General features: G+C 41.0%; 1 protein-coding gene across 1 annotated transcript in view; it reads left to right on the top strand.

The window, feature by feature from the left end:
* Positions 1–25,310, top strand: part of KIAA1210 (KIAA1210 ortholog) — an 87,588-nt gene that overhangs the window by 32,092 nt on the left and 30,186 nt on the right. The window contains 2 exon segments of the mRNA XM_063084899.1: positions 5,915–5,985; positions 11,724–11,892. Coding sequence (XP_062940969.1) covers positions 5,915–5,985; positions 11,724–11,892 — 240 coding nt within the window.

Here is a 25,310-nt window from a genome sequence, read left to right as displayed (position 1 = left end):
TTGAGCTAGGTCTTGAACAATGTGTAGGATTTCAAGCATGTGAGGATTAGGGGGATGGTGTTACAGGCCAAGTGGACAGTCTGTGCAGAGCACACAAAAAACAAAAGAATATGGTGTGTTTAGGGAATGACTGGTGATTCTGGGAGACCAGAGCAGGCAGGTGTGAGTGGAGGTGGGCTGCTGGGAGACTGGAGGGGCGCAGAGAGCACCCAATTGCAGAGGGCCTTGAGTGTTAAGAACTTGGCATTTATCCTGCCAGCAGCAGGAAGTTGGTGAATGAGTTTAAGCAGGAGAGGCTCATGGTCACGCTGGTGTTTTACAGAGGGCATTTTTTTGAGATACCAGTAAGGTGGCAGTAGTTTTTGCTAAATCTCATAAATAAAGTATAGACCAGAGGGGGCAGCCCCAAGGCCATGATGAATGAGCCCTGGTATAATTAAGGAACAAATTTATTTTAAGTTTATATTAGGCATAACGAGATTCATGAAAGAAATACAATGACATCTCTGTGAGGAGATACTTGGGAAGCAAAGCTCTGTTTATAAGGTCAGCCTGAGGGCGGAAGGATAGTTCTGTCAGTAGTGGTGGCTATAGAGTGGGAAGAGGCAGGGTTTCTGTTGCTGGAATCTTCTTCTCTGTAGAAGCAGACCTAGCCCAGCTGAATGGGCTCCATGCCCAGGGCCCACGTGGCTGGCGAACACCTGGGAATTGACTCCATGCATCAAGGACGAGAGGGCCCAGGGGTGCTTGGTTCTGCACAGGTGAATAACCCAGGGGTGGAGCCCACCTTGCTAGGAGGGATGGCAGGTCCCGCTAAATTGGGAAACAACGGGACTCCTCTCCTAGGACAGGTCTTCCTCTGCCTCCTATAGCACACCTCTCTACTTCTAAGGAATTTCTGACCATAGAGGTGGTTCTTAGATTACTTCCTCTTCTTTTATTGAATTTATGCATTTCTTCAACAAATATTTATCAAGTGCCTGCTATTCCCTTCACACATCACATCAAATCCAACAGTAAATCCTGTGATTCTTCCATTCCAGGTACTGGGAGACCCAGGTGCTGGGAGATCCAGTGATGAATAAAATAGACAAAGCCCTTGCCCTCATGGAATTTAGATTCTAGCAGAGGAGACAGACAAGGCAGAAGGAGCAGCAGATGCAAAGCTCCTGCCATTGAAAGGGGTTTGGTGTGTTGGGGATTACCAAGAAGGCCAATGAGTCTAGAATGGAGGGACAAAGTGAGAGGGTAGCAGGATTGGTCATCAGTGGGACATGCAGCGGGGGCAGATCACATAAAGCCCATGGTAAGGGGCTGCAATTTTACTCTGAGCTTGCTGGCAAGCCACTGGCAGGGGGGAGGGAGGGGAAGTTGAGCTGGGGGCTGACCTGACTGATGTGGCAGCTTCATGTGAAAAAGAAAAAGAACAGAAAATGTCATTAAAATTATTTTATAGTGATTACATGTTGAAATAATAATATTTCTAGTTATATTGGATTAAGTAAAATAATCAAAGTAATTTCACTGTTTAATTTTTTTCCTTTTTAAAATTTGACTACTAGAAAATTAAAAATTACTGCTAGAAAATTAAAATTTTAAATCTGTGGCTTGCATTGTGCTCACATTACCGTTTCTATTTAGTGGCGCTGGTCTAGGAAATGATTGTAGATAAAGAAGAGGGTCAATGCCCTGGGACCTGGGGTATGGAGCCGGGGACTGCCCCCCCCCCCCACAACCAGGCACACCACCAGCACCAAGGAGCATGCCAAAAACGTCACCCTTCATGTGGGTGGTCCAACACAGCTACCAATAACCACGGCTGCCGTGAAAGCGTCTAGACTCCACAACCGCCATGCAGATGGTCCACCAGCCATTGGAGTGCATCGACACAAGGAGAGTCACCAGCAGAGACCAAAGAAAAGAAGAGGGTGTCTCTCTCCACAAAGTCCATTCCAGAGTGACAGAAGAAGCATCTGCTCTATGATAATATTGGGGGACCTCATCACACCTCTCAGCACTGGACAGATCATCTAGGCAACAAATCAACAGAGCAACCATTACTCTTTCAGAAGGAGAGAAGAAATCTAGGGTTATCAGAGGGGGGAAGGGCAGGGAGAGGGGGATGGGGAGAGATTGGACAAGGGACATAAAGAATAAGTATGATTTGTAACAATGTATATGCTAGTAATATTGATTTGATCAACATATGTCAACGTTGAACCCCCAAAATATGTATAATCAATTATGATTCAATAAAAAATAAAAATTAAAAACTAAAAATTAAAAAAAAAAAAAAAAAAGAAGAGGGCCAAGGACAGAGCCCGAGTGTGCTACAACATTTCAAAATCAGGGAGAGGAGAACAATCCAGCAAAGGAGACCGAGAAGGAACAGCCAATAAGGTAGGAGGAGAATTAGGGGAGTGTGGTGTTCTGAATGTCAAGTGATAAAATTATACAAGAAGGAGGGAGTGATCAGCGGCATGAGATGCTGCTGGAAGTTCAGGTAACTGGCCGCTAGGTTTAGTGGAGTGGTTTGGGAACAGTTCGGTTTGGAAGCCTGACTGGAGAGAGCTCAAGAGAATGAAAAGTGACGACGTAAAGACAGTGAGTATAGATAACTCTTGAGATTTACTTTAAAGAGATGCAGAGAAATGGGGTGGTAACAGGAAGAGGATTTGAATTCAAGGGGAGTTTTGTGTGTTTTGGGGGGTTGCTGGTTTGTTTAGGAGGGGAGACAGTTGCACGTGTTCCAACTGATCGGCAGCTGGTGGTGGTGTCCTGAGCGCCTTTGCGATTTGGTTGGGGAAATAAAGCATGTATGCAGGAAAGAATATCAGACAGTCTATACTCAAGGGTTAACTCGAATGTTCTGTTAGTGCTCTGGGGCTTCAGATGCTGCCAAAATGCCCTTTCTTTGTTCTCTCTTTTGTCTTTCAGATTTTTCTCTTTAGTGGTTGTTTCCCTTTCTTCTTCAACCGCTGACAGCGATGGGTCAGGGCTATGTTAGCCTACTGTGGCCTGGCATTTTGTTTTTTTTTTTTTTTTTTTTTTTTTTTTTTTTTTTTTTTTTTTTTTTTTTCTTTTTTTTTTTTTTTTTAAATTTTATTTTGTCGATATACATTGTAGCTGATTAATGCTCCCCATCACCAAAACCTCCCTCCCTTCTCCCTCCCCCCCTCCCCCCCAACCATGTCCCCTCTGTTTGTCCGTCGTATCAACTTCAAATAATTGTGGTTGTTATATCTTCTTACCCCCCCCCCGTTTGTGTGTGTATGTGTGTATGTGTGTGAACGATAAATGCTGGCGAGGCTGCGGAGAAAAAGGAACTCTCATACATTGTTGGTGGGACTGCAAAATGGTGCAGCCTCTATGGAAAATGGTATGGAGGTTCCTTAAACAATTGCAAATAGATCTACCATATGGCCTGGCATTTTGGATAACAGTCTCCTTTTCCATGGGCTTCTCTAAAGCTCAGAGATAGTTTATTCCCCAGTGTCTAAAAAGGCTTCCGTAGTGGCGGGGGTGGGGAGTGCTGCCATATTTATTAAGGTGGCCCAGGAACTTACCAGTGATGTGAATTGCTCCCGTTTTCCCTCTGAATTTCTGAGGGGCTTCTGGATTTCCTTACTTTTTTATTCCTGCCAGATCTCCAGATGGAACTTGGAAAAATAGTAGAGGCAGAAATGCCAAGGGCAAAGTGTATGTGTGTGCATATGTGCCTGTGTGTGTGTGAGATAATTAATGAGCACCATGTGGGCCTGGGACTCTGTCATCTTTAGGCAGACTTGTGATATTGGCTCATAGAGGTTGAGTGACTTGAACAAAGTATCAATACCTTTCAGCCAGGATCCCTGTCATTGAACAAGTTGGGTTTATTACTCATCGCCGTGAGGGAGAGCACACATGGTGGGAAACCATAGGGAATCTCAGTAAGTGGGTCTAAAGCCATCTTGACATCACAACCTTGTCAGCTCATTGTGGTTTGGAACATTTTGCTCTTCGAGGCCTCAGTCATTCTGGCTATTTGAACTCTCAAGTTCTTCTTACCCTGACAGCCTATGGTCACCCCTCTCTACCTCTAGAGATGTATCAGGTTTATCGCGAGAGAGCAGGGCAAGATGGGCCTGGAGTCCATCCATGAAACAGCAATGGGAGCTTGGCTATGTCTGAGAGCAAAGCAGACCTGAGGTGGACCAGGGGGTTCCAAAACCTACTTAACCCCACTTGACTATATTCAGTTGGTCACATCAAGACCCTAAGGGACAAATAAAAAGACCCCAAGAGGGGCTATCATGGAGGCAAGTCTCCGCTTGCCTCTGTACAGCCTTCCTGCTGTGTACGAATACAGCACCCTTTCTCTGGGTGAGATGCTTATCAGAGCTCCCTGTCCTCCTCCCCCACAAACTCCCATGAAAAATGTCAGCATTGATTTATAAAGGCTTGATTATCAACTGGCATACATCCCTAGAAGCATGACACAAGTCATGGGAGAATTATCCTTTTCATGATCACTTTGGTTGGTGCTCATTTTAAGCTATTTAAAATAATGCTATGCTGAGTGTTCTTGCAGGTATATTTTTGTCTACAAGTGTATCTATGGGGTAAAGTTCTAGCAGTGATGTTCCTGAATTAAAAGGTATGTGCATTTTTAATTTTGATAGATATTGCCAAATTGCTCTTTAGAGAGTTAGAGCTATTTACACTCCATAGTGTATGAGAATCCCTATTTCCTTCACCTTCCTCAGCAATGGGATATCATCAAAATTAAAACTTTTTGAAAATGTGTAGATGATAATGTTAGTTTGATACTTTGATTTATGTTTCTTTAATTACCAGTGGGACTGAGCCTCTCTTTATGTGGTTATCAGCTATTATATTTCTTTTTCTGAGAACTGCCTTTGTATCCTTTGCTCCCTTTTATACCAGGCTGTCTGTCTTTTGATTTATATGAGCTCTTGACAAATGAAGAAAATTGGCCCCTGTATCTATTATGTTGGTTGCAAGTATTGTTTTCTAGTTTGTCATTCTCCTGTTGACTTATTTTTTTGGCTAAAGTTTTAAGGTTTTATATACTCAAATTTCTCAGTCTTTTTCTTTATGGTGTTGGGTGTTTATCAAGGCAGTTTTGTCTCTCTGGGCACACCCATGAATAGTAACAGGCCTGTTTTTACATTTGTCTTTTTTGGTAGCAGTTTTGTTGAGATATAATTCACATACTCTACAGTTTACACATTTAAAGTGTACATTTCAATGCTTTTGTTTTTAATTCATCATTATACGATGCATTTGATTTTCGTGGCCCTTTACCAATTCCTCCATTCCCCTCTCCCTCTCCCCCTTTCCCACCCCCAGCAGCCTCACTGCTGATTTCTTCTCTTAAAAAGTTCAATGTATTATTGTGATTGTTGTATCTTTTTAAAAATTTATTTGTTTACTTTTTTTTTATTAGCTCCCACATATAAGTGAGGACATAAGGTATTTCTCTTTCCATGCCTGGCTTATTTCACTTAACATAATTTTCTCTAAGTTCATCCATGTTGCTGTGAATGGCAGAATTTCATTCTTTTTTATGGCAGTTACTCACAGACCTGTGCAACCATCACCACAACCAATTTTAGAACACTTACATTGCCTCACAAAGAAACCCTGTACTCTGTCACCCCCCAAAAAACCCATTCACCCCAGTCCTAAGACATTCTCTGTGTCTGTGTATTTGCCTGTTCTGGACATTTCACATAAATGGAATCACTGTCTTTTTTTTTTTAAAGGATAGTTCTCCCTAATGAAAATTCCATTTGTATATCTATTTTTTTGAATGGTTTAAGAATATACCTGAGGTTAGGGTAGAATGATTTTGTTATGTCCTGGATGTCAAATGATGATTTTTGCTTTTTTGCTCTGTGTTTTATTTTAGTCATCCTGCCATGGCTGAATCGCCAAGTGAAATTTCTAGTGGTGTGGAAGGTCTGGAGGCCAGTGACGACGGTGAGTAACCCAATAAAACTTTACTAACTAGAACTTGATTTGTTTACTGTGTTTAGCACTTAGGAGAAAGAACCAAGTCACAAGAAAACATATTCACATCAAATTTTTGATAACATTTGACTTACTCCATATTTATTTTCAGTTTTCTAACTCTTCTCTGTCATCCAGCTCTAATAGTCAAAAGGTTTGTCTGAGGACCTGCAATCTTCTTTAGAGGTGGTTACCAGGTTCTGCTTACTAATGTGGAAGTATTTCTGCTTAATCAGAAAAAAACAGTTAGAACAGACCAGGATCTGACAGATTCAACCGAGGTTTTTCTGTAGATAGTTATCCAAATTTAACCAACAGATGAATTTATAATTTGGGGAGTACAAAAGACACCACTACAGTCTTCTGTTAAATAGGATTCAATTTACAGAAACTCTTTTTTGCAAAACTTACTCAGATGTTTATCCACTGCCTAAATTGTGATGGCATCTATGAGTGATAGATGACCATGAGTGGAATAATAGAAAGGAGGCAAAAGTCACTTAACAGTGATAAACTTTACTGATACACACACACTAAAAAAGGAAACCGTAAGACACAAAGTGAGACACTGAGTTTAAATTCAGAACTAAATTTAATAGTTAATTGGGTTGCTCTTCAAATTTTTTTGCTGAGTTTTCTTTAGTAGTGTAGGGTGCAGAAGACTCGGTCTAAAAGGACTGAGGGGGCGGCCTCCTTGTGGCTTCCTGGAGTCCTGACTTCACTGCTGATATGGGGTAGGGTGTGCTGAGTCTGCTCATGATCCTTGAGGGCAGTGCTTGGGTCTTCTTCATCTCGATGTTACCATTGTTTAGTATTGGGACTCACAGAGAGTGATTAAGCACTCCAAAATATTTATTAATTGAATAAATGAATAAATGAATGAAAGGAAGGCCTCCTCACCAAGGCGGACCTGGCTACGAAACCAACTGACCTATCTCTTTGGATATGAGCTAGACAGATGTCTACAAAAGAAGGTGGCAGTGCGGTACAGGTTGATGAAGAGTGGAGGTAAGGAAATGTCTTTTCTCTGTTCTCAAGATTTTTTTTACGATCAGATATCTGGGTACATTCTTAGAGCCAGTCAGTGCTGGCCAGAGAATAAGGTGGCTGTTGGGAGGCTGAAGAGAAGACATATTAGTTAGAAATGTTTTCTTTCCAAGCAGCAATGCAAGAGAACAAGATCATCATTATGCAATGTGTCTTTAAAGTTCATTAAGTTCAACCCAGATGGGCTGCCTGTGTGCATGGTGGATAAGCAAATATACAACCCAGAAGCAACAATTTCTTCATTGAATTTAGCTGTGTTTTCCTCTCTGGGGGAATAAAACTGCCTACAGTGGGCTCTTTTCTGGCATGTGATACACTGCAGGCCCTCACTAGATTAGGATGTTGAAAGCTACTTGCTGTTTGGGAATGCATCCTCCTTGGGCTTGGAGAGGCAAATCAATGGCTTTGCTTTAGGAGAAGTCCAGACAGCTGTCAGCTCTCAGCTATCAGCTCATTGACCATAAGTGCTATACCCTGTGGTGGCATAAGTTACCCAGTGTATAGGTGCTGGGTATAGATATGGGTTTTGACCCATACTTGCTGTCTAGGTCTAGCTACCCTGTGCACTTTTAGTAACTTTTGAAAACCCACCTGTGCAGGGATCAGCTGCTGGCTATTTAAAAGCATCCCTTACAAAAAGAAAGCTTGTAAGGCCAATTTATACACTCGAATGTATAGCAACCATCTTGGATTCCGTTAGGATTTCAAATGTAACATAGTGTTTGGGAGGTACCCGGCTTTGTATCTCACTCCCAGGGCTGAGTCCAGCGCTCCTCTCACACATGGGGGTCTGTTGCAGTTAGGGGTCGGGAGGCCTCCTAATCAAAGGCAGGCTGATGACATAGACTCTTGCAGGTGACATTGTATGTCTGGCAATCGGTTGCTCACTAAGGCTGTATCCAGCTTCCAAGTCACTGCCTAGATCAACAAGCGGCCAACTCACCATGTTTGGCAGTTACCATCTCTTGGTGTCTCCCCAACTCCTTGCTAACAAAGCTATACCACTACCATACTCAGAGCTACCCCACAGGGCAGAATGGAAACACTTGTTTCCTTCTAGTGCACATGGTTGAAAGAGACACACATTGCTTAAGGTATTTTGAATCCTCATGGGAAAATGAGTTGTTTCTGCCCAGCAAAGAATGGGAAATTGAGGGAAAATTGGATTTTATGCATCCTTAATTTTTTATCACCTATTACAGTTCTAAAATCACTAGTTGTATTGTTAATTTAGGAACATAAAAATGTGTTAATGTATAATTTTGTCTGCTCATACAATGATTATGTTTGGTAAATACAGTTTTACAGCCTGAAGAGTTTATTAGAAGTGTTTTTATTTAGCTATTTGGTGTTTATAGATTGCGTCACCAGGGGAGCTACCAGCTGCCAACTCTCCTCTCTTTGTCTTTGCTGCTTTACGGGACGGGACGCAGGTTTGCAACTCCAAATCCTCTAGCTTTGCCTTCCTCCCTTCCATTCTGGGATTTTGAAGCCAGAGCAGCAACAATCACTATTTTTTAAATCCTCTGAGCATAAAGTCGTTCCCTTTTCAGAAGGCCAAAAGGAGATCCATCTGTGATGGATCTAATAAACCTCATTCCTTCTGTTTGAAAAATGGCAATGCCTCCAAAGGCTAAAATATAGCATGATTCTTCCTGTTCATGAGAGGAGTCTGCTTAGTTCATCCTCCCTGGGTGGGAATTATTTAGTGGTATGTCGGAGCTGGCTCATACTGGCTTGAGAAACTGTGCGTCTCTTCCCAAACGTCATGTTGGTAGCTTCAAATTGGCCATGGTGGGAGTATCTGCACCACAGAAACAGGCAGATACTACAGATGAGCACCTTTTCCCCGAGAGCCAGTTGTTAAACACTTTCCAGCACGAAACTGACTATAGTAATCAGGATTTTACACAACACGGCCTGATTTCATAAGTTTTAGATATCGGTTGAGGGTGGGGAGATAAAGATAGAAAGCCAAACAACAAAGTAGAGATGGTTTTAGAGCCAGCCTACTCTGTGCTGTATACTTTTCAGAACTTTCACATTGAATCTTCACAGTAGTTCTGTGAGGTCAAAGATCGTTTTAAATATTTTAATTTATTATGATAGAAATTAGTTAAATTTTTTTTTCTGAAAAAATTAAAGAAGGAAACTTGGGGAAAAAATATGTTTCCTGTTATATTTTCATTTTTTATTCTTTCTTTTTCTAGGTAGTATTGCCAAGTTTTCCCAACTGTGACTCTATATAGGTACATCCTAGTAGATAAGAAATTGTCCAAGTCATCCAAAACAGTAATTACTCAAGCAGCAATTATCAAAACAGCCCTACGGTCTTCCCTTGCCCCTCCCCATGCTGGCTTCTGCTTCTAATTATGCAAATGTTAGAGTTCACCATTGAGTTATAGATATGGGATTTGCTTCTAATGAATGCAGATTGAATGGACTCTGTCCCTAATAAACAAGTTATTATTGAGTATCTAATACTAACTCACATTTATTGAGCACTTACTACGCGCTAGATCCTATACTAAGCTCTTTACCTTTGTTATTTACAATTAACATCAACCCCTATAAGGCCCAGTGTTTAAATTATAGGATGCTTAAGGATGACTTTGCTCAGTTATCTCATTTCAAAGGAAGTGACAAGCTGTGTTGGAGTTCTGCACCCCTCAATGGACTCAGTTGTCTCTCAAGTATTACCACATGCCTTGCACTGTGCCAGTTGCTAAGGGGGATGCTAAAGGGGGCCTGCCTGCAACCTTGATAGGGAGGCAGTAGCTAAAACATAGGGACTGTATCTTATTCCTTTCTCATTGATACCCAGAAAATGGTAAGTGCTCAACCTTAATAAATATTTGTTGAATAGATGAATGAGTGAATGAATGAATGAGCAGACTAGAGAGCATTCAGATGCAAAACTTGTGGTGCTAACAGTCAAGTTTTAGGTGTTCAGAGGAAAAAGAGAAGCATGAATTGTACTGACTGGTGGGAATCTGGTCTGAAGGCAGGCCTTGGAGTTTAGAAATCTTCCTAATAGGCAGGCCCAGGAGTAATCAGGATACAAATAGGTTCTAGCATTTCAGAGCTAGAATGAACTGTAGTTCAGCATTTCCCAAAGTGTGTTTTGCCAGACATTCTGCTTACATGCATCTGGGAGACAACATTGTTGCCCAGTTTCTTGGACCTTTTCCACACACATAAGCATTTTGAAGTTTCAGAGAAGTGTTGGAAAGCACACCACTGAACTTTGTCTAATCCAGTGATAAACAGATTGACTGGGCTGCAGATCCCTTTTTCATGCAAGAAACCTTATGAGCATCTCTCTGAACACACTTCGGGAGGTGCTGATCCCCTGATTTTCCTGCTGAGTCCCAGAAAGTGACTTGAGTGACTTACCCAAGATCACAGAGCTAATAGATATTAGGTCCAAGCCCAGGATTCCGGAGTTTTCTGACTCTTGGTTGGTGTTTTCCCTTATACCACCAAGACTTTCATAATGGTGGCTGCACTGGCAACTCCCTTGACTGGAACCTTTACCGCCAGTGCAGCACTGTGCTGATGAGGCCTTCCAGAGACCAGAATGTGGAGAACGGGAATGAGACACTTAAGCTAGTAAATTATAGCATGTGATAAGCAAAAAAAGCCAATTCCTGCCCTCTGAGGAGTATAGCACAAATCCCCCTTCCCCCTTCTCCTCTTCTACTGAGCCCCAATAAAGGCATATGGGCTTAATAGGAAACTAAAGAAAGCCCAAATAGACAGAGCCTTTAGATCATTTAAAGCTCACATTCTTCACCACTGCCCTGGTAGTTATTATAGATAGAGCAAACTTTCATTTATCTGCATGTGTAGAGGTCAGCAGCCCTGTAGATAATCTGAACCAATTGGCAGTAGTTGCAGAAAACACACAATGCTCATTACACAGACACACACACAGACACACACACACACACACACACACACACACACACACCTTGAAAAACCCATTGGTATCTGATTTTGACATGCCTTTCACACAGGCAGCTTCTTTGGCTTGGCAGCCCGTTCTTCTTTCTGATTCCCAGCCCCCTCCCTCGCTGATAAATTCCTTCCTCAAGGAAGTGTTCCCTGACTGCACCAACCAACTGCACCCACCGTTCAGGTCTGCACCCTTTCAGCACGCAGGCTGGCAGCATCAACTCCCACTGGGATTTCTAAGGGTTCTGAAGTGATTTTCATGTGTGGAAGCTTGGCTGCTCCACTGGATTGCAATGACTCCAGCCACTGGGGTAGAGTCAGAGGGTACAATGTGCTTATGTGGGCTCAATAATTGCTTCACACGAATGAACTTCTTAAGACAAGGAAAGAGGGGTGTGTGTTAATAGTTGAAATTGAGAGGCAAGTGAATGTGGAGTGAGTTTGGCCTGAATAGAAGCTGCCCAAAGATCACAAGCTGTGGCCTGGGCTTCTGCTTTCACTAGCAACTCAGACACTTTGTTGCTGAGTTACTAGAGGAGAACAAACTTCATTAATGGTGCTGGGGGCTTGGGGGACTGGGCAAGGGTCAAGATCTGCAGGGCACCTAGGATCACAGTCCTTGTTCCTGTCGTGAAGCTCCTGTCTCCCCTCCCGCCTCCCCTTCCACCATCACACTCTGCCTCACTTCCATTTCTCTCTTCTAGGAAAGAAGAAATCTAAATTTAAATCCTTCAAGACCTTTTTTGGCAAGAAGAAGAAAAAAGAGTTTGATGATGCCGAGGGAGGGATGATGCTAAAACCAGGCATGTCCAGCAGCAGTATTAACATCTCTTCTCTGAAGCCAGTTCAGGAAGGTCAACAAACTCAGCCTAGGTAAGCTCAGATGGGATGGAGGGAGATGGGAACAGGACAAGGGGCAGACAGCTGTGTCTAGGTCCCCATTTGGCAGCTAAATCACCAGCGGATCTTTGGTTCCAGGGACTCTTGGGCTCCCTGTCTATGGGGGCTGGGCTGGCAGCCATTGCCAATGCAGCCATGTCTGAGGGCCTTTTCTCTCCGTGTTGCCTGCTTGTTGTCTGGGATGCACAGCTCAGTGGGTTGAAGCATGGCGAATGCACCCCCCATTCCCCAAGAGCATTGAGTGAGAGGTTCAGATAGGTCACGGAAACCCTTTATGTCACAGCTAAAATAACTTGACAAGTGGGGCCTACTGCTAGTGAGGAGCTGGAGGCCTGTTTCATACAGTAAGGGTGGCCTACGTCATCCAGAAGGCTTGGTCTGGTTTGCTTGCCCAGCCCTTAGACTGCAGATCTGGCCAAGGGGAGCCAGATCACGTAACAAGTGATTGAAGTCTCAGATAGTAAAGCCATCTAGCAGGGCGGTGAGGATGGGGGTGTGGGGACATAAGCATGAAATCACTGTGTTGCTGTAAAAATACACAAGCAAGCAACCAAGCCACCAACCCACATCCTTTTCTCCCTCCACCCCAGGACACTGGGGGAAATGCTACAACTGGTCACAGATGGTATGGGGAAGACCATTTCTCAGCCACCACTGCCACCCTATTCAAATATTTATCTGTGATTCCCAATTTCCACACCCTATTGTGGTTTTTCATCATCCAGTACCCCCAGCTATCCCCGGATCAATCAGATCCCCGTCTATGGAGTTCTGCTTGGGCCCATTTTCCTGGCCTTAAACTCCAGACTTAATCTGGACCCCTGACAGAGCTCACCAGTGCTGCTACGCATTCTCTCAAGGCTTTGCCTGGTGGTAATGGGACAGTCAGCTAACATGTTATGGTGCCCCCAGCACCTCCCCCCAATACTTCCTGTCACATAAATGGCCTCACGGTTATCACATATGGCTTCTTAAAAAAGACCTTAATGAGTGCATTCAGTGTGAGGAATTTCAGACAGCCTTGCTAGTGGGGAGATGGTTTTGGACAGACGGCAGTCACAGATGCTGCACTGCTCCCAAGCTTGCTTTGAGCCAACAGGCCGTAGAGCATCAGGGAATGAAAGTGCGCATGTGTGCATGATGAGCTTACGTGTGTATAGAGAGTGTCTGGAAACTTTGCTCTCCCAATGCAGAATCCATCTTCTATGCCCATGAAGTGTTTATCTAGAGAGTCACGTTAATTCTGCTGGACTGCTGTTTTAATAAAGCAGAGTGTGTTGCCTTCACCACTGGGGCAGCCTGGGTAGCCAAGTTTTACAAAAAGGTGGGTAGGAGTTTAGTATAAAATAACAGACATCTTCCTCCTCTCCTTTCTTGTTGGTCCACAGGCCATCTTAGGGTGGGTTCTGTTTTAGTCCCATAACACGAGATTGCACTCAGAGTGTCATGACCAAATACGTCCATGCGCAGGCCCCACTGCCAGACTGGTCACCATGACTGGGCGGGTGCTAGCCCTACAATGCCCAAGTTGCTATTCTAGTTACCATTTTAAGATTGCTTTTAAAAGTGCCAACCTACATGTATTGTTGTGTAATAAAAGTATTAAGTGCAAAAAAAAGTATTTAAAATTTTTTAATTTATTTAATTTTAGAACATTTCTATCTCTATCTAAAAGAAACCCTCTGCCCATTAACAATCACCACTAATCTACTTTTTGCCTCTATAAATTTGCTTATTCTAGACATCTCATGTTAGCGAATCATATAAAGGTCATCCTTGTTTCACTTAGCATGTTTTCAAGGGTCATCCATGTTATAGCTTCTTTCAGCTTGCATTCTTCTCCTCTCCTTTCCTTCCTTCCTTCCCTCCTTCTTCCACCCTCCTTCCCTCCTGCCTTCCCTCCCTTCCTTCCTTCCTTGATCTCCTCTTCTGCATACACATTTTTCCTACCGAATAGGAATAGCTTTATAATTTTCTACCTTTATGTTTTTATGCATATACAGCTTTATCGAAATATAATTCACATACTATTAAATTCTACCTTTCAGAGTGCGCAACCATCACCATTACCCAATTTTAGAACATTTCATCACCCCAAAAAGAAACCCTGTGTCCATTAGCAGCCATTCTTCACTTCCCTCCCTCCTTTTGTCAATAACTAATCTATTTTCTGTCTCTGTGAATTTGCCTATTTTGGACATTTCACATAAATGGGATTAGACAATATGTGGGCTTTTTTGACTAGCTTCTTTCACTTAGCATAATGTTTTCAAGGGTCATTCATGTGAAATTATGCATCAAGTGCTTCATTTATTTATTTGTTTATTTATTTATTTTGTAACAGCTGTATTGAGATATAATTCACATACCATACAATCAGTCCACTCATTTAAATTGTACAGTTCAATGGGTTTTTTTGTATATCCATAGAGTTGTGCAACCATCACCACAATCAATTTTAGAACATTTTCATCACCTCAAAAAGAAACTCTGAACTACATCAGCACTCCTCCCTAATAACCCCTCCCTCTGGCCCTTGCGACCATTAATCTGCTTTCCATCTCTGTGGATTTACCAATTCTAGGCATTCCATATGAATGAAATGTGGTCTTTTGTGACTGGCTCCTTTCACTAAGGTTCACCTATACTGTAGCATGTGTCAATACTTTGTTCCTTTTTACTACAGAATAGTATTTCACTGCATGACTATACCACATGGTATCAATTTATTAGTAGACGCATATTTGGGTTGTTTCCACTTTTTGGCTATTATTAATAATGCTGCTATGAACATATGTGTACAAGTTTTTGGGCGAATGTATGTTTTTATTTCTTCTGGGTGTGTGTCTATGAGTGAAATTGCTGGGTCAAATGGTAATTACACATTTTACTTATTGAGGAACTACCAGACTGTTTTCCAAAAGGGTTGTACCATTTTACATTTCTACGAGCAGTGCATGGGGGTCCCAATTGCTCTGCAACCTTGCCAACACTTGTTCTTATCCGAATTCTTTTATTTTATTTATTCCTTGTGAATATTCATGAGACACCAAGCTGATTGTCACAACTCATGCTCAAATGTGATGGCCAGATCCATATTGACAGCATACCCATTACCAAAATTGTGATTATACCCCGTGTCCCCCACCCATTTATCTCCGACCTCCCTCCCCACCCCTTTTCCCCCACTCCACTTTGTATCCCTAGGTGTGCTCTCTCCCTCTGCAAGTCCAGTGCACCACGTGGTCTTTCTTTCTTTCCTTCTTTCTCTCTTAGGTCCCGCTTATGAGTGAGTACATGATGTATTTATCCCTTTGTGCTTTGCTTATTTCACTAAACATAAGTTTTTCCAAGCTCATCTGTGTTGTTGCAGATGGGAGAATTTCATTCTTTTTATGGCAGAGTAATATCCCATGGTGTATATATACCACAGTTTCCTTATCCAGTCATCCATTGATGGATATTTAGGTTGGTTCCATAACTTGACTATTGTAAACAGAGCTGCGATGAACATGGGAGTGCAGGTATCCCTTTGACATGATGATTTCCATTCCTCTGGGTATATACCCAGAAGAGGGATTGCTGGATCGTGTGGAGGATCTATTTGTAGTTGTTTGAGAAACCTCCACACTGTTTTCCATAGTGGTTGTACTAATTTACAGTCCCACCAACAGTGTAGGAGTGTTCCCTTCTCGCCACACCCTCGCCATCATTTGTTATTCACTGTCTTTTTGATTATAGCCAGTCTAACTGGGGTGAGGTGGTATCTCAATGTAGTTTTCATTTGCATTTCCCTAATGACTAGTGATGTTGAGCATTTTTTCACATATCTGTTGGACATTTGTATGTCTTCCTTTCAAAAATGTCTATTCAGCTCCTTTGCCCATTTTTTAATTGGGTTATTTGGTTTTTTACTGTGCAACTGTTTGACTTCCTTGTATATTATGGATATTAATCCCTTGTCAGTTGTATAGTTAGCAAAATTTTTCCCAGTCTGTAGGTTGTCGATTCACTCTGTTGATTGTTTCCTTTGTTGTGCAGAAGCTTTTTAGTTTGATATAGTCCCATTTGTTTATTTTTTCTTTTACTGCTTGTGCCTTCAGGCTCATGTTCATAAAGTCTGTGCCCAGTCATAGTTCCTGAAGTGTTTCACCTGTATTTTCTCTTAGTAATTTTACAGTTTCAGGTCTTATACTTAACTCTTTAATCCATTTTGAGTTGATTTTAGTATATGGTGAGCAGTCCACATCTATTTTCATTCTTCTGCACATGGATATCCAACTTTCCTAGCACTACTTGTTGAAGAGGCAGTCTTTTCCCCAATGTAGACTTTTGTTGGTTTGTCCAGTATCAGATGGCTGTAAGCCTGTGAGGTGATTTCTGGGTTGTAAATTCTGGTCCACTAGTCTGAGTGTCTATTTTTATGCCAGTACATGCTGTTTTGCTTACAATAGCTTTGTAGTATAATTTGAAGTCAGGTAGTGTTATGCCTCTGGCTTTTTTTGCTCAAGATTATTTTGGCTATTCAGGGTCTTTGGTTCCATATGAAAGTTAGAAATATTTTTTCCATTTCTCTGAAGAATGACATTGGTATTTTGATGGGGATTGCATTGAATCTGTAGATTGCTTTGGGTAGTATAGACATTTTCACAATGTTAATTCTTCCAATCCAAGAACATGGGATATCTTTCCATCTTTTTGTGTCTTCTTTAATTTCTTCCAGTAGTGGTTTGTAGTTCTCATTGTACAGATCTTTCACCTCCTTGGTTAAATTGCTCCCTAAGTATTTTATTTTTTTGTGACAATAGTAAATGGGCTTACTTTCTTTATTTCTCTTCCTGTTAGTTCCTTATTTGAGTATATAAATGCAACTGATTTGGGGGCATTTTTTTTTTGTAACCGGCAACATTACTGAAGTTATTAACCAGCTCTAGGAGTTTTTTGATAGAGTCTTTAGGTTTTTCTATATATAGTATCATGTCTTCTGCAAATAGAGACAGTTTGACTTCATCTTTTCCAATCTGGATTCCCTTTATTCCTTTCTCTTGCCTGATTGCTCTGGCTAGTACTTCCAATACTATGTTAAATGGGAGTGGTGAGAGTGGGCATCTTGTCTTCTTCCTGTTCTTAAGGGAAAGACCCTCAGTTTTTCCCCATTCAGAATGATACTGGTGGTAGGCTTGTCATAAATGGTTTTTTAAAAAATTGGTTATGAATATTCATGAGATACAAAGCTGATTGTCACCCCTCATGCCCATGATGTGGGGGACAGATTCCTACTGGCTGTATACCTATAACCACAAATTGCATTTGTACCCCATGACCCCCACCCAATTATCCCCATCTTCCTTCCCTCTCCCCACTTCCCCGCCACTCCACTTTGTAGCCCATAGAATGTTCTCTCCCTCTCCAAGTCCAATGCACTACTGTGGACTTCCTTTCCTTCCTTCTTTCTCTCTTAGTTCTCACTTGTGAGTGAATGCATGCGGTATTTATCCCTCTGAGCTTTGCTTATTTCACTCAACATAAGTTTCTCCAGGCTCATCCGTGTTCTTGCAAATGGGAGTATTTCATTATTTTTTGTGGCAGAGTAGTATTCCATGCTGTATATATATACCACAGTTTCCTTATCCAATCATCTATCAATGGACATTTAGGTTAGTTCCATGTCTTGGCTATTGTAAACAGAGCTGTGATGAACATGGGACGGCAGGTATTCCTCTGACATGATGATTTCCATTCCTCTGGGTATATACTCAGAAGTGGGATTCCTGGATCATATGGAAGATCAATCTGTAGTTGTTTGAGAAACCTCTATACTGTTTTCCATAGTGGTTGTACTGATTTATAGTCCCACCAACAGTGGGACTTTCTGTTCTTTTGATGTAAGCATTTATTGCAATAAGTTTACATCTTAGTACTGCTTTTGCAGGATATTCTGGATATTAATGCTTTGTCAGATGTATATTTTACAAATATTTTCTCCCACTCTGTTGGTTGTCTTTTAACTCTGTTAATTGTTTCTTTTGCTGTGCAGAAGCTTTTTAGTTTGATATAATCCCATTTGTTTATTTTTCCTTTGGTTGCCCGTGCTTTTGGGGTCATATTCATGAAGTCTGTGTCCAGTCCTATTTCCTGAAGTGTCTCTCCTATGTTTTCTGTAAGAAGTTTTATTGTTTCCGGGTGTATATTTAATTCTTTAATCCAATTTTTTTTGAAATATTTATTTATTTTTATTTTTTTAATTTTTTTTTTTGGTCTTGTAGGGATTTTTTTTTAAAATTTTATTTTGTCCATATACATTGTGGCTGGTTATTGCTCCCCATGACCAAAACCTCCCTCCCTTCTCCCTTACCCCCTCCCCCCCAAGAATGTCCTTTCTGTTTGCTTGTTGTATCAACTTCAAGTAATTGTGGTTGTTATATCTTCTCCCCCCCCCCCGGTTTTGTGTGTGTGTGTGTGTGTGTGTGTGTGTGTGTGAATTTATATATTAATTTTTAGCTCCCACCAATAAGTGAGAACATGTGGTATTTCTCTTTCTGTGCCTGACTGGTTTCACTTAATATAATTCTCTCGAGGTCCATCCATGTTGTTGCAAATGGCAGTATTTCATTCGTTTTTATAGCTGAGTAGTATTCCACTGTGTAGATGTACCACATTTTCCGTATCCACTCATCTGATGATGGGCATTTGGGCTGGTTCCAACTCTTGGCTATTGTAAAGAGTGCTGCGATGAACATTGGGGAACAGGTATACCTTCCACTTGATGATTTCCATTCCTCTGGGTATATTCCCAACAGTGGGATAGCTGGGTCGTATGGTAGATCTATCTGCAGTTGTTTGAGGAACCTCCATACTATTTTCCATAGAGGCTGCACCATTTTGCAGTCCCACCAACAATGTATGAGAGTTCCTTATTCTCCGCAACCACACCAGCATTTATCGTTCAGAGTCTTTTGGATTTTAGCCATCCTAACTGGGGTTAGGTGGTATCTCAGTGTGGTTTTGATTTGCATTTCCCGGATGCTGAGTGATGTTGGGCATTTTTTCATATGTCTGTTGGCCATTTGTATATCTTCCTTAGAGAAATGCCTACTTAGCTCTTTTGCCCATTTTTTAATTGGGTTGCTTGTTTTCTTCTTGTAAAGTTGTTTGAGTTCCTTGTATATTCTGGATATTAATCCTTTGTCAGATGTATATTTTGCAAATATTTTCTCCCACTCTGTTGGTTGTCTTTTAACTCTGTTAATTGTTTCTTTTGCTGTGCAGAAGCTTTTTAGTTTGATATAATCCCATTTGTTTATTTTTCCTTTGGTTGCCCGTGCTTTTGGGGTCGTGTTCATGAAGTCTGTGTCCAGTCCTATTTCCTGTAGTGTTTCTCCTATGTTTTCTTTAAGAAGTTTTATTGTTTCAGGGTGTACATTTAAATCCTTAATCCATTTTGAGTTGGTTTTAGTATACAGTGAGAGGTATGGATCTAGTTTCATTCTCCTGCATCTGGATATCCAGTTATCCCAGCACCATTTGCTGAAGAGGCAGTCCCTTCCCCAGTGAATAGGCTTTGTGCCTTTGTCAAAGATCAGATGGCAGTAAGTGTGTGGGTTGATTTCTGGATTCTCTATTGTATTCCATTGGTCAGTGTGTCTGTTTTTATGCCAGTACCATACTGTTTTGGTTATTATAGCTTTGTAGTATAGCTTAAAGTCAGGTAGTGTTATGCCTCCAGCTTTATTTTTTTTGCTCTGCATTGCTTTGGCTATGCCTGGTCTTTTATTGTTCCATATAAATGACTGGATAGTTTTTTCCATTTCTGAGAAAAATGTCTTTGGAATTTTGATGGGGATTGCATTGAATTTGTATATCACTTTGGGTAGTATGGACATTTTCACTATGTTGATTCTTCCAATCCAAGAGCATGGGATATCTTTCCATCTTCTTGTATCCTCTCTAATTTCTCTCAGCAGTGGTTTGTAGTTCACATTATAGAGATTTTTCAACTCCTTGGTTAACTCAATTCCGAAGTATTTTATTTTTTTGCTGGCTATTGTAAATGGGCAGGCTTTCTTGATTTCTCTTTCTGCATGTTCACAATTGGAGAATAGAAATGCTACTGATTTTTGTGTGTTGATTTTGTATCCTGCTACTGTGCTGAAATCATTTATCAATTCCAGCAGGTTTTTTGTAGTGGTTTTAGGCTGTTCCATATATAGGATCATGTCATCTGCAAACAGGGACAGTTTGACTTCATCTTTTCCAATCTGGATGTCCTTTATTTCCTTCTCTTCTCTGATTGCTCTGGCTAGTACTTCCAACACTGTGTTCAATAGGAGTGGTGAGAGTGGGCATCCTTGTCTAGTTCCTGTTCTTAAAGGAAAAGCTTTCAGCTTTTCCCCATTCAGGATGATATTGGCAGTCGGTTTGGCATATATGGCTTTAATTATGTTGAGATACTTTCCCTCTATACCTAACTTATAGAGGGTCTTTGTCATGAATGAGTGCTGAACTTTATCAAATGCTTTTTCAGCATCTATAGAGATGATCATATGGTCCTTGTGTTTGAGTTTATTAATATGGTGTGTCACATTTATTGATTTGCGTATGTTGAACCAACCTTGCACCCCTGGGATGAATCCCACTTGATCGTGATGAATAATTTTTCGTATGTGTTGCTGTATTCTGTTTGCTAGTATTTTAGTGAGGATTTTTGCATCTATATTCATCAAGGATATCAGCCTGTAGTTTTCTTTTTTGGTTATATCTTTACCTGGTTTTGGTATCAGGATGATGTTTGCTTCATAGAATGAGTTTGGGAGATTTGCGTCCGTTTCAATCTTTTGGAATAGTTTGTAAAGAATCGGTGTCAATTCCTCTTTGAATTTTTGGTAAAATTCTGCTGTGAATCCATCCGGTCCTGGGCTTTTCTCTGTTGGGAGCCTTCTGATAACAGCTTCAATCTCCTTTATTGTTATTGGTCTGTTCAAATTTTCTACGTCTTCACGGTTCAGTTTTGGGAGCTTGTGTGTGTCCAGAAATTTATCCATTTCCTCCAGATTTTCAAATTTGTTGGCGTATAGTTGTTTATAGTAGTCTCGAATGATTCCTTGTATTTCAGATGAATCAGTTGTAATATCGCCTTTTTCATTTCTAATTTTTGTTATTTGAGTCTTCTCTCTTCTTTTTTTTGTTAGCCATGCTAATGGTTTGTCAATTTTATTTATCTTTTCAAAAAACCAACTTTTTGATTCGTTGATCTTTTGAATTGTTTTTTGGTTTTAAATTTCATTTAGTTCTGCTCTGATCTTAATGATTTCTTTCCGTCTGCTAACTTTAGGTTTGGATTGTTCTTGTTTTTCTAGTTCTTTAAGGTGAAGTGTTAGGTTGTTCACTTGCCATCTTTCCATTCTTCTGAAGTGAGCGTTTAATGCAATAAATTTCCCCCTCAATACTGCTTTTGCAGTATCCCACATGATTTGGTATGATGTATCATTATTTTCATTAGTTTCAATAAATTTTTTGATTTCCTGCTTGATTTCTTTTTGGACCCATATGTCCTTAAGTAGAATGCTGTTTAATTTCCATGTGTTTGTATATTTTCCAGAGTTTCATTTGTTATTAATTTCTAGTTTTAATCCATTGTGGTCTGAGAAGATACATGGGATAATTCCAATATTTTTGAATTTATTGAGACTTGATTTGTGACCTAATATGTGATCTATCCTGGAGAATGATCCATGTGCTGCTGAAAAGAATGAATATTCTGAGGTTGTTGGGTGGAATGTTCTGTAGATATCTGCCAATTCCAATTGGTCTAGAGTCTTGTTTAGATCTTGTGTTTCTCTACTGATTCTTTGCCTAGATGATCTGTCTAATATTGACAGTGGGGTGCTCAGGTCCCCTGCTATTATGGTATTAGTGTCTATTTCCTTCTTTAGGTCTAATAGAGTTTGTTTTATAAATCTGGCTGCTCCAAAATTGGGTGCGTACATATTTATGATTGTTATGTCTTCTTGATGGATCAGTCCTTTTATCATTAAGTAGTGTCCCTCATTGTCTCTTTTTATGGTTTTTAGTTTAAAGTCTATTTTGTCAGATATAAGAATAGCTACTCCAGCTCGTTTTTCATTTCTGTTTGCATGGTAAATCTTTTTCCATTCTTTCACTCTTAGTCTGTGTGAATCTTCATGGGTGAGGTGGGTCTCTTGTAGGCAGCATATAGTTGGGTCCTCCTTTTTGATCCAGTCAGCCAGTGTGTGTCTTTTGATTGGGGAATTTAAGCCTTTTACATTAAGAGTTGTAATTGAAAGTTGTTGATTTATTCCTAGCATTTTGTTGGTTATTTGGTTGTCTTAGGTGTCTTTTGTTCCTTGCTTTCTGATTTACTGTTTGGTTTCTGTGTTTGTTGGTTCCTTAGGTTGTAGATAGCATTTTTGTTTGCTTGTTTTCTCTTCATGAATGCCATTTTTATTATACTAGTGGGTATTGATTTTTCTTGGGTTTTTATGGCAGTGATAGTTATTTTTCAGGAACCAAACCCAGTACTCCCTTGAGGATTTCTTGTAAGGGTGGTCGTGTGGTAGTGAACTCCCGCAGTTTTTGTTTGTCTGAGAAATATACTATTTGCCCTTCATTTCAGAAGGATAGCCTTGCAGGGTAAAGTATTCTTTGCTGGCAATCTTTCTCTTTTAGTATTTTGAAACTATCATCCCATTCCTTTCTAGCTTTTAGGGTTTGTGATGAAAAGTCTAATGTTAGCCTGATTGGGGCTCCCTTATAGGTGATTTGACTCTTCTCTCTTGCAGCTTTTCAGATTCTCTCTTTGTCTTTGAGTTTTGCCAATTTGACTATGACATGTCTTGGAGAAGGCCTTTCTGGGTTGAATACGTTTGGAGATCATCGAGCTTCCTGGATCTGAAGATCTGTGACTTCTCCTATACCTGGGAAGTTTTCTGCCACTATTTTGTTGAATATGTTTTCAATGGAATCTCCATTTTCCTCCCCTTCTGGAATACCCATGACTCGGATATTTGAGCGCTTAAGGTTGTCTGATATCTCTCTCAGATTTTCTTCCATGTCCTTGATTCTTTTTTCTTTCTTTTTGTCTGCTTGTGTTATTTCAAATAGCCCATCTTCAAGTTCAGAGGTTCTCTCTTCAACTTCGACCAGCCTGCTGGTTAAACTCTCCGTTGTGTTTTTTATTTCGCTGAATAACTTCTTCAGTTCAGCAAGTTCTGCTACATTTTTTTTCAGGACATTGATTTCCTTGTACATTTCCTCTTTCAGATCCTGTATACTTTTCCTCATTTCATCATGATGTCTAGCTGTGTTTTCTTGTATCTCATTCAGTTTCCTTAGAATTATCACTCGAAATTCCTTGTCAGTCATTTCAAGGGCTTCTTGTTCTATAGGATCTAGAGTTTGAGATTTATTAACTTTTGGTGGTGTACTTTCTTGATTTTTTGTATTTCTGGTATCTTTTTTTTGATGTTTATTCATTGTGGCAGGGGGTTTCACAGTCCACCGGTTTGAGACTAATGAATAACTAGGATGTTGCTGTGGTTGCCAATTTCGTATGGCTACCTCCGTGACTGCTCAGTTGGCCTCTAGTGCCGTGTGTGTGTGGTTGCCTCGGGTCTTGGGCTTCTCTGGGGAGCCACCTTTCTGGTCAGCTTGGACTCTGCTGAGCTGCTGGGTGACCGGGCGGTACTGCAGGGTGTTGCTCCTGCCGCTGCCACTTCCCCCACTGCTGCCGCTGCCGCTGCTCACGCCGCTGCCGCCATCTCTGCTACCGCCAGTTCCTCTGTTACTGCCGTTACCGCCGTTGCCACTTATGCCGCTGCCGCTGCTGCCGCTGCCTCCGCCTCTGCCGCCTCTGTCGCTACCACTGCCGCCACTTCCGCCGCTGCTGCTGCTTTCGAGTGTGCCGCTGCCACTGCCGCCGGCTCCTCCATTGCTGCTGCTTCTGCCTGTTCCTCCACTGCTGCTGCTGCCCCTGGCTCTGCTGCTGACGGTTCCTCCGATACTGCCACTGCTGCTTCCGTGGGTGGGCCCTTAGTCGCATGGTCACTGACTGCAGGCGGCTGCAGGTCCAACCTTTCTAGGGGCCCGCTTTGGAGTTGGCCTGGGACTATTCGCTACCTTTTCTTCTTTCCAAATAGGCACTGTGATTTCTTCCAGTCCCTTGGGCCTCCTAGTCTTGAGTTTCCACTGTGGCCGCTACCTTCAGACCGCCATCTTGCCACTTAATTTCCAATTTTAGCTTATTGTGGTCTGAGATGATACTTGGAATGATTTCAATTTTTAAAAATTTGCTGAGACTAGATTTGTGATCTAATATGTGGTCTATCCTAGAGACTGTTCCATGAGCTGATGAGAAGAAAGCATATTCTTTAGTTGTTGGGTAAAATGTTCTGTATATATCTGTCAGGTCCAGTTGGTCTAAGGTGTAGATTAAATCCTGTGTCTCTTTGTTGACTTGTTGCCTGGAAGATCTGTCCCATACTGAGAGAAGGGTGTTCAGATCACCCACTATTAATGTATTAGGGCCTATTTCTTTCTTTAGATCTAAGAGTATTTGCTTTGTATATCTGGGTGCTCCAGTGTTGGGTGCATATATATTTATGATTGTTATGTCTTCCAGCTGGATAGATCCTTTTAACATTATATAGTGACCTTCTTTGTCTTTTTTCATGATTTTTGGTTTGACGCTTATTTTGTCTGATATAAGAATAGCTACTCCTGCTCATTTCTGGTTTCCATTTGCATGATATATATTTTTCCATCCCTTCACTTTTAGTCTGTGTGTGTCTCTATGTGTGAGATGTGTCTCTTGAAGGCAGCATATACTTGGGTCTAGCTTTTAATCCAATCAGTGAATCTGTGTCTTTGACTGGGGAGTTTAGTCCATTCACATTTCGAGTAGTTATTGACAAGTGTTGCTTAAGTCCTGTCATTTAATTGCTTCTTGTTTAGATGGTTTAAATATCTTTTGATCATTATTTCCCCTTTTATTTATCTTCTTCAATGTTAGTTGGAGATTTAAGGTGGGATGATTTTGCTTCTTGTTCTTTCTTGCTAGCATTTTTGTTTTATTGATGGGTTTTGCTCTCTCTTGTGTATTTGTGATAGTGGTCACCATTATTCAGATTCCAGATGAATGACTTCCTTGAGAACTTCTTGCAGGGCTGGTTGTGTGGTGGTGAACTCCCACAATTTTTATTTGTCTGGGAAATACACTATTTCTCCCTCATTTGTGAAGGAGAACCTTGCTGGGTAAAGAATTCTTGGCTGGCTATTTTTTTCTTTTAGTATTTTGAATATATCATTCCACTTTCTTCTGGCCTGTAGGGTTTCAGTTGAGGAGATGGCTGTTATTCTGATGGGTGTACCACTAT

This window comes from Cynocephalus volans, chromosome X (assembly GCF_027409185.1).
Source record: "Cynocephalus volans isolate mCynVol1 chromosome X, mCynVol1.pri, whole genome shotgun sequence".
Taxonomy (NCBI): Eukaryota; Metazoa; Chordata; class Mammalia; order Dermoptera; family Cynocephalidae; genus Cynocephalus; species Cynocephalus volans.
The sequence above is the reverse complement of the archived record's forward strand: the minus strand, read 5'-3'. Positions and strand labels throughout refer to the sequence as shown.